The following is a 9,796-nucleotide window of genomic DNA, read 5'->3' on the forward strand; positions in this document are numbered from 1 at the left end:
AAACTAAGGGCTGTCTATGTGGCGTTTCTGTAGAGTGCCCCGAGTTTTTCTTGTGCGGGTGACACATTCTTGAAGGTGAATGGGAAGTGGGGTGTTTTAGGCAAGACTGGTTTTGATGGGGATAAAATGAAGGGTTAGTCAGTTGAGTTGGTGAGATTGGTGATGTTGGGAGGTAGAATTGGGTTCTCAGAACTGAAGGTCTTCATTTGGTTCTTTCTGAGCCAGATCGTGAGAGATGCTACAACTAGCCAGTCCACTACCATGAGTAGTGAGTGGTGGTTGTGGCTTTTCCTGGCTCCCATTCCAACCTTATCTTGTTAAAAATATTAGACGTCGTTAACTGGGCCCCAATTCAGTGTGAAAGCACCCAGACTGTCCCAAATAATATCTTCTTTTTTTTTTTTTTTTTTTTTTTTTTTTTTTTTTTTTTATCTTGGCGTTGCTAATTTGTACGCATCTACCTAATCTTTAGGATTTTAAAGTTAACGATCGATTACCCTCAGTAATCACCCACTAGCAATAAATTCTTTGATTTTCCTCCAATGAAAGTCAATGGTGTGTTTGTTTTAGTATTTTAGATAGTATTTTTATTTTTATAATTGGTGGGAATAATGAGGTAGGATTTAAATTAACAAAAACACCTCCTTAGATTTGTTAAATAACTAAAACCCCTGTAATAACATTAAAATTATAAAAACACCCCCTCCTGTCATTAATTCTGACAACCGACCACCACACATCGAGGTGTCAGAGTTGTCTGTCGACGCACGATGGTTGATCTGCAGGTCGTGCGCAAGATGGCCTTTTCCGCAAAATCCACGTAATCTGATCGAAAAGACCAGATCTATGGCTTGATTGGCCGTGACGGCCAATCTGGCCATGTTGGTTGTCACAACGGCCAAATATGGCCATCGTTAACGACCAGCTACGACCAAAGATCTGGCCAAAATGATAGATTGGTGCAGTACCGGTCAATCTAGCCGTTGCGCCATTATATCATATTCGACCACCTTCTAGCGTGGTGACTAGAATTGGTAAATGTGGGTAGGTAGGAGTGTTTTTGTAATTTCTAAACTTTTTTTCTGGAGGTATTTAGTTAAATTAATACTTAGGGGTCTAAAAATTAAAGAAAATATAACATATTTTCAAATAGAGAACAAAATTGGTATTTTGAAATAGTATGAATAAGATAGTTAAATATTTAAACAAACAGACCAAGATTTGATAAAGTATATGCCTTGGTAAATGCATAAATTTTGATTTGGAGGCAGATGGTTAAGCAATGTCACAGTTATCGAAGAATATATATCGAATTTATGCATCAAATGACGTGGCACCATCCTGTTTTCTTAAAAAAAAGAAATTCAAATTAATCGACTGTCAAGATGACTCACGTTATCGATGCATAAATTCGGTATACATTCTTTAATACTATATATTATTTTCCTTAGGTGAAGCCTGAAGATGAAGAGGAATTGCTGGTGGTGGTGGTGGTGGTGGTGACCTTTGAGGTGTTGTTGAGGAGACCTTGTGGATGAACTTGGTTCTGGTAGCCCATAGCATTTTTGCAGTGGATGTTGTTTGGGTGGTTTTGATCATAGCCTAAAACATTGCATGCTGTATGGACTATCCACCTGAGAGCCATCTCTTTATGCCTCTCTCTCTCTCTCTCTCTCTCTCTCTCTCTTTTTCTCTCTCTCGAAGCTTAAAGTTCTAATGGGGTGCTTACATATATATAGCCCTAAGGATATTTAATTGTTTATCATGACAATTTTCTTTAATACAAATTCACTAGTACAATACAAATATCGTTTTTTTGTTTTTTTTAATTATATTAGATCATTCTGGTTAAAACTAATTAGCTACTAAAAATATAAAATTTTGCATTAGGATATTCTCATGATCTCATATTTAATTTTTTGAATAAAAAATACTAGTATTTTATCGATGGTTAATATAAATGACAGAAAAACAAATCCTACTTTAGTATATGGTAAATATCGGCACAAAGAAAAAAAAAAAATTATGTACATCCTGTTGCACTACAACCTGTTAATGAAAATATATCATATCAACACGAATAAAATATATTTTCTTAATAAATAATTGTATCGTAAAAGAATGCACGAAAGACTTTCTCCCTGCAAAAATATAATTGTTTAAGAGAGGATCATCATATACACAATACTCTTTAGTACTTTAGGACAAAATTGCATAGTATTCATTACATATTTTTTAACTTAAATCAAGAATATTTCTTTTAAGTGTGACATCAAATTTCATAATTGAGTTGCGTGTTTGAAGAGAGCATGGCCCTTTGTTTTCATATTCAATAATGTCGAGTGGCTTTCTTTCTACATAATCAAATTAAATTTTATATATAGAGACAACTCCTCATCAATAAATATGGCTAGAATAATCAAAATAAAATGAAGAGTAAACGACTCTTTCCCACCCAATGTTTGCCTTAGTGACACTTGTCCACCCAAAAAGTTTACATTCCGTTAATATTCAAAATACACTTTATTTTCTCAGTCAGCATTCGGCGAGTTAACAGGAGTCAGGGTAAGAGGATATTTGTAGAGTGAAGGCAAGTGGATCAAATGGTGGTGAATGGTTAAATATTCGCCTTTAAAATCATCCGAAAATCAGCTAAGAACAAAAAACTCTAGCTTTGTGATGGCTAACAATCAGCGATAAATCAGTTGTTGGTGGTGACGAAGCGTCGGAATCGGCTTTGGGTAATAACCGAGTATTAACTTTGGATAGAAAAGTGATAGTTTAAAACTTTTTAGGTGGGAAAGTGTTATTAAGGCAAACCTTGGGTGGGAAAAAATGGGTTACCCTAAAATAAAAGGGGGATATATGGGGTGTCCTAGACAAGGTATTTTGTGGGTTGTGGGAGATGAGCAAAGCTTTCAATTATTGGCTTTTATTAGGTTTTAGGATAAGAAGATAACACAAGGCAAAGGGGGCATAATTAATTTTGTTTCAACAACTTTTGAGGATAATGATAAGGATTCCCTGGTCCAATTTAGCCATGAATTCATTCAGGATCATCCTCCACTTCAAAATCTTTTGACTCTACTGCCCTATGTTGTTCCATTTTTCCTAAACTTGTACCATCAATTTCACTTAGTTATATGTCCATTCTTTCTATTTATTACCCTTATCCTATGTATAAGGTTTGTATTTTTATCAATATATGGCTGATTAATGTTACATAATACGATTCAACATACATTTGTAAGAGAAACAGATTACAGTTTTGATCGAAACACGCATTTCAAAAGTCAAATTGGAGCAGACTGATGAGTCGGTTCTTATCACTGCCAAGATCAATCAAGCCATTGATACATGAGTCGAGGTGTGTACAGTGTTGCCTAATTTAAGGCAGTGGGGTTGCACCCCTTGTGGCCCGCCGCTGTTCATCCTTTAAATCATCCCACTTTAATGATTCTTAACATGATTCAGTTTGCCACAGTGTATGTGTTAATAACAACAATACTTAATCTTAATATCATCTGTGAGACAAAACTTTAATCAAATCTTCTTGTCTTTGTTGCATGTTCTAATGAAAGATCAAACTTATATTATTAGTATCCTATGATATACGATACATATCCTACGATACGATTCAATATGAGTTGCTAACGAGTGTATTCTAAATCTTTTCGATACGTTGATATGTATCCTACAATACAATATATATCCGTTCGTATCATTAAAAATATCGATACAAATTGATACGGCTTTATTAATTTGGACCAAATGCTCAAAAATATTTTCAGGTTGGATCCAAGTCGCCCAACCCGGTTCACTAAAACCTATCCAAATTTACCTATTTTGCATAGAAAAAATGAAGAGGAAGATGTGTTGTCTATTTTGTATGATAATAATAACACAAGTGGAGATATTAGATATTAACATTGATCTTAGAAATGATATGAATGGTTAAGGGAAAATGATATAGATTTTTATTTTGTAATTAATTTTGATTATATAATACCATAATTTAAAACAAATAATACCACAAAATTATATTACAAAGATGTATCGGGCCAAAATGAGCTTCAAAAACATCACCACTTTAGCAACGAGGGACATGGTCAATTTTCCAGAATCGTAACTGCATCAACCATTGAGGATTGAGAAATACCACAAAATTCGTTAATTAATGTTGAGGATAATAATTGATTTTTTGAAAATTTTTGTTATTTTATTGATTTTTCTGAAAAATGCGTATCCTATGATATGATACGATACGTAATACACGATTTAAAAAAATTAGGTTTTCAATACATAATATGATACGGGATTTGACAATCATGGATAAAACAAATTGGAGCCTCTGGAGGGTTAACTTAATCAAGGTTTAGGGGGTCAATAAACAGAATTTCAGTAAATAACGCCGCTTATGAAAAGCTTAAAGGCAGGATCTATCTCCTGCTTTTGACAGCTCTCCTTTCTTCAAAATACAAAAAGTACTCAAACCTTTAATATGCATTTAACTTCAGTTAATTAATTTCACCATAATTAAGAACCTCTTAATACCTTACAAGTAATTACGTACACTGTAATTTCTCCAAGCGCTACGTTTGTGATTGCCAGCTGCTTTCAACTGTTACTAATTTACTGATCTGGGCATGTTTCAAAGCCCTCATTAACTGATTCTGAGCAAAGACAGAAGTTGAAACAAAAATTAGGGTTCACATCAGCTAGGGTGGAGAGCATCTTCTGATTTGACATACGCAAAGGCAGCTTAATTTCATGCTGGCTTTATTAAAGGTTGTTTTTGACATAATTGTAACTTTATTCATCACTTTCAACATCAATTACACCATGTTTCCAGTTCATGGCTCCCCTTCTTTTCAAATAAATTGTAAACAATGTCACTCTTTTCTTTTAAAGCTAGCTTTTTTAATTTTCAAAACAGATGTTCAACTTTTTTTCCAAATTTATAAATTTGCAGACCGACTACACCTGAGAATTTTTGCTGCATTATTAACATCCTCGGACAAGGGCCTGCAAAGAGTCAATAAAGAACGGTAATAGCACATTGAAAGTTATGGTTAAATTAAGGAGCAGGAACCTCTAGATGAACATTAAAACCATTCCATACGTGTACAATCTACAGTTACTTCTGCAAAAAACGAAGGCAGTCATGTTCAAACACGCTTCCTGTTGTATACTAAAAACAATATATCATTCACTTATTGTACTTCCATTATAAATATGTACAGTTAGCTGCTTAGATTTTATTTCTTTTCTGATTACAAGAACGCACGGCGCCCGTGTGAGTGGAAGCATTTAAGTACTGTATTTTATATATAAATATATTCTGACCCCAGAAGCTGCATAAACACAGCCTCGCTCGCTCATCATATCAGTACTACTTCTCCATATTCAGCTAATTAAGCAAGCTACCTCTTCTTCTGCAGCTGTTTGTACTTGTTTAATTTGTTCAAAGGTTATTCAATTCTTTCTCTTTTTAGTCTATTGAATATATCTATCATCATATAATGTCTTTATCTATTTTAGATTAGTATATATTTTTGGCTTGTCCCTACATGGTCTTCAAGTGTTTGAATGTTAATAATCTGCTGTGCAGCATTTTCAGGTCAGTTTTACGGGAGTCAGAGTTACCATGAGAGAAGCGAAGCTCAAACACAGAATCATTGATATCCCAAGAATATACATGCTTTTTGTGGCTGTGGTTCTTGCTATATTGCTAGCTGTTCACTTTGGTACGTCGTAGATCTTTATATCTCATCTCTAACCTCTCTAAAACGAGTATCATTATCGTGCAAACGTCTGTGTTTCTGAAAAACCCCGATGATTAACTGAAAAATGTTTTGCTTGGTTAACAAAATGCATCGTTAAAACTGGCAAAACTTTAGTCATTTCTTTGTTTTCTGCTGGTCTACGCTTTAGATTCGGACTTTAATTATAAGTGGACGTAAATTTGTGATACTTCTGATTTTGTGCAAAACTTTTCAGAAAACGTTATGCAGCCGTTGCTTTACGCTGTGTCCCAATATTGAATCACAAAACTTCAAACTGTGTGGAGTAACTTATATATATATTAACTTTTGGATCAAATGAGAAGTTTTGCATTGAATAATTACAAATAATGGGGGTGTTTCTGGTGCAAATATAGATGAACATGCATGCACGCAACAGGGTTTTTTTTGGTTTGGTTTGGTTTTGTTGTATCATATAATTTTAATGAAAAACACCCTTGAGTTTAAACTGTTGTCTGCTGCGATGTACTAATTAATTTATGATAGAGTTAAGAGGGGCTGCACCATTTATTGAGTTGCTGGGAAAAGTTTTAAATTTTGAAACGAAACATGTTGGTGAAAATGCATGCAGGGGTGGAGTTATTTCTTGCTGAACCGGTTAAACATGGCAGCATTAAAAGATTGGTCTTTTCCAAGCAAAACACTACTGCCATTGCTCGCAAGCTATTGCAGTCTCCTGGTAACAGTGCCTCCTCCTCACTCCTCATCACTCCTTACTCTTTGTTACAGCTGGTTACTGTAAAATAATGAGAGTATTAATTCACTAATTAATGAGTTCATTGAATTAAGGAGAGTTTTACAGCCAAACTAAGGGTTTTCCATTAATAATCAAGTTAAACCACCCTTGGATAGTCGAGTGATAAGATAAGGACTCTTGGGTATATTACTCAAGATGTCCTAAAAGATGTCTTAATTTCAAGTCACCTCGGTTCCTAATAGGGATGGTCATTGGAGAGTTTACCCAGTCGTTAACTAAATCATTCATCTTCGGATTTAAATTCATCCCGTTATATTTTCTATAGTTTTATTAGTATTATATCTTCATCAAACAAATAGTTAAAATAAAACAAAATGTTTCAATGATTATGAAAATTTAGGACTAGGTTCTAAAAATTTAGGATTAGGGTTTATGTAAGATTCAATGTTAAAAATTAAAAAATATATATAAAATAAAGTATAAATACATTTAAAATTTTAAAAATTATAATGTTATTTCTGATCTTCACCCCACTTTTAAATTTATTTTTTGCTTTGATAAATTTAACATTAATTTAAATTAGATGGAGCCTAAAAATCACTTCGGAACTTGTGAAATTGCCTTAAACTTGAATTGGACTTTGTAAATAGACATTAAAGCCTGGGTCCTGACTTTGATAGTTTGATAAGGGCAAAGTCCCTATATAGAGCCCTTGGTTTAGAAATGGACTTCAGCCTGTGTTGTTGTTCATCAACTAAAAACTAACCAGGCCTAGCCAGGCTCACTGGGCAGGCCTTTTAGGTTGAGAGAGTCTCCACTTGGAGGTCCAAAATAGAAAAATCATAGGCCCTAATACTTTACAATGATGCAGATGATGGTGACGGAAATAGGATTGGTACAGCTTGTTCAAAGGATGACATTTTGATATTTCAAGGCTCAACAGCTCCACTCCCTAATGGAATTCCCTCATACACAGTTCAAATCCTGAATGTGTGTGTCTCAGGCTGTAGCATTTCCGACATTCATGTAAGTTGTGGATGGTTCAGCTCTGCCCGGTTGGTAAATCCCAGAGTGTTTAGGCGAGTGTACTATGATGATTGCCTGGTCAATGATGGAGAGCCTCTTGGTCCTGGAGAAACTCTCTCCTTCCAGTATGCTAACAGTTTTCGCTACCCTTTAACAATATCCAATGTTGCTTGCTGCTGAAGTGATGATCCATCCCACCAATGTTGATAGTGTATATGTTTTGAGTACCTACTGTTTTTGTCTATGATAAGCATACACTGTGATTCCTCAATAAAAATGGGAAATGAACAATGCTATATAATAGTTGCAAGACTTAGACAGAATCTGTTGTTTTGAAGAGCTAGCTTGATATCTATTGTGATAATTGAGGCTGTAAGATTAGTTTAATTTTTGATAGAATCAGGCGATAAAACCTTGTTGAATTAGAGGATTACCTTTTTTATAAATCAGTAGGTTTGAGTATACCCAATCTTATAAACTAGTAGAGTTGAGCGTGTCTAATTGGTGTTTATAAACCAATGAACTTAAGCGTGCCTAGTCGGTGTGAGACTAGAATGCTTTTGTTCGGTCGCAAATTGTTGATAAATTCTGCATTGGTAGAGGCGTGACAAAATCAACAGCATTTGGTGTTTATATATGTAAAATGAAACACTATCACTGTTGCAATGCCATTCTAGTCTTTAACAATGGTTGAGTTTTGATTAACACAACATTTGGCCCATGCTAATCAGCCTTCTATCTGCTGTTTGCATATATAAAATGAAAATAAGGCTGCAAAATTAAGTACACAAATAAATCTGCATAGAAAAACCAAAACTATACTCTCAATCTAATAGCTATAATCATAATTAAATTCAGTGACACCAACCATGGCTGAAAGTACTTGAGAAATAAGGAAGATGCTACCACCCAAAATCATCAAAAGGAGAATTGCAGAGATGGGGTTCTTCAGCAACTCAAATATGGGCAAAAGGATGGTGTAAAGTGCACCAGTACTCACTGTAAGAGCATAAAGTCCATATCTCCTAACATTTTCCCAGAACTCTTCTACTAAAGGACCTTCAGGCCCCAAAGCCAAGGCCTTTTGGTCATCTAATCCCATAAACAACAAAGCAAATCCTACAGAAACAGCTCCAAGCAACAAAAACCTTGAATACCCATCTGGCAAAACTTGAAGAAACTCTCTTCCAGATTCTAAAACTAAGGGCTTGTCTATGTGGCAGGTTTCTGTAGAGTGCCCCAGAGTTTGTCTTGTGCGGGTGACAATTCTTGAAGGTGAATGGGAAGTGGGGTGTTTTAGGCAAGAAGTGGTTTTGATGGGGATAAAAAATGAAGGGTTAGCAGTTGAGTTGGTGAGATTGGTGAATGTTGGGAGGTAGAATTGGGTTCTCAGAACTGTAAAGGTCTTCATTTTGGTGTCTTTCTGAGCTCAGATCGTGAGAGATGCTACAACTAGCCAGTCCACTACCATGAGTGAGTGAGTGGTGGTTGTGGCTTTTTCCTGGCTCCCATTCCCAACCTTATCTTGTTAAAAATATATAGACGTCGTTAACTGAGGCTCCAATTCAGTGTGAAAGCACCCAGACTGTCTCCAAATAAATCTTCTTCTCTTTTTTTTTTTTTTTTTTTTTTTTTTTTTTTTTTTTTTTTTTTTTTTTTTTTTTCTGGGCGTTCGTCTAATTTGTACGCATCTCAACTAATCTTTTAGGATTTTTAAAGTTAACGATCGGATGTACCCTCCAGTAATCACCCCTACTAGCAACTAAATTCTTTGATTTTCCTCCCAATGAAAGTCAATGGTGTGTTTGTTTTAGTATTTTAGATAGTATTTTTGATATTTTTATAATTTGGTGGGAATAATGAGGTAGGATTTAAAAATTAACAAAAACACCTCCCTTAGGTTTGTTAAATAACTAAATACCCCTGTAATAAAAACATTAAAAATTATAAAAACACCCCCATCCTGTCATTAAATTCTGACAACCGACCACCACAATCGGAGGGTAGTCAGAGTTGTCGTGTCGACGCACGATTGGTTGAATCTGGCAGGTCGTGCGCCAAGATGGCCTTTTCCAGCAAAATCCACCGTAGATCTGATCGAAAAAGACCAGATCTATGGCTTGATTTGGCCGTTGACGGCCAAATCTGGCCATGTTTGGTTGTCAACAACGGCCAAAGATATGGCCATCGTTAACGACCAGCTACGACCAAAGATCTGGCCAAAAAATGATAGATTGGTGCAGTACCGGTCAGATCTAGCCAGTAGTGC

At 35.2% G+C, this 9,796-nt stretch overlaps 2 protein-coding genes across 2 annotated transcripts; one reads left to right on the forward strand and one right to left on the reverse strand.

Moving 5' to 3' along the window:
* Positions 1-5,647: 5,647 nt before the first annotated feature.
* Positions 5,648-7,874, forward strand: LOC116131890 (TPD1 protein homolog 1-like). Its single transcript, XM_031417549.1, has 3 exons — positions 5,648-5,747; positions 6,376-6,483; positions 7,373-7,874. Exons 1-3 carry the CDS (start codon positions 5,648-5,650, stop codon positions 7,705-7,707), a joined length of 543 nt encoding a protein of 180 aa, XP_031273409.1. The 3' UTR covers positions 7,708-7,874.
* A 311-nt stretch (positions 7,875-8,185) lies between these two features.
* On the reverse strand, positions 8,186-9,005 carry LOC116131986. The gene has a single exon (XM_031417676.1). The coding sequence runs from the start codon at positions 8,936-8,938 to the stop codon at positions 8,357-8,359; it is 582 nt and encodes a 193-aa protein (XP_031273536.1). The 5' UTR covers positions 8,939-9,005; the 3' UTR covers positions 8,186-8,356.
* Between the last annotated feature and the right edge of the window lie 791 nt (positions 9,006-9,796).

The sequence above is a fragment of the Pistacia vera genome, unplaced genomic scaffold (assembly GCF_008641045.1).
Source record: "Pistacia vera cultivar Batoury unplaced genomic scaffold, PisVer_v2 Contig246, whole genome shotgun sequence".
NCBI classification, from domain to species: Eukaryota; Viridiplantae; Streptophyta; class Magnoliopsida; order Sapindales; family Anacardiaceae; genus Pistacia; species Pistacia vera.

Excerpts from the sequence above, each read along its gene's own strand:
- LOC116131890 (XM_031417549.1), top strand. The coding sequence starts at position 5,648 with ATGAGAGAAGCGAAGCTCAAACACAGAATCATTGATATCCCAAGAATA. Across the intron at positions 5,748-6,375 it reads ATTGCTAGCTGTTCACTTTG|GGGTGGAGTTATTTCTTGCT; the intron begins GTACGTCGTAGA and ends AAATGCATGCAG. Across the intron at positions 6,484-7,372 it reads CAAGCTATTGCAGTCTCCTG|ATGATGGTGACGGAAATAGG; the intron begins GTAACAGTGCCT and ends ACAATGATGCAG.
- LOC116131986 (XM_031417676.1), bottom strand. The coding sequence starts at position 8,938 with ATGAAGACCTTTACAGTTCTGAGAACCCAATTCTACCTCCCAACATTC.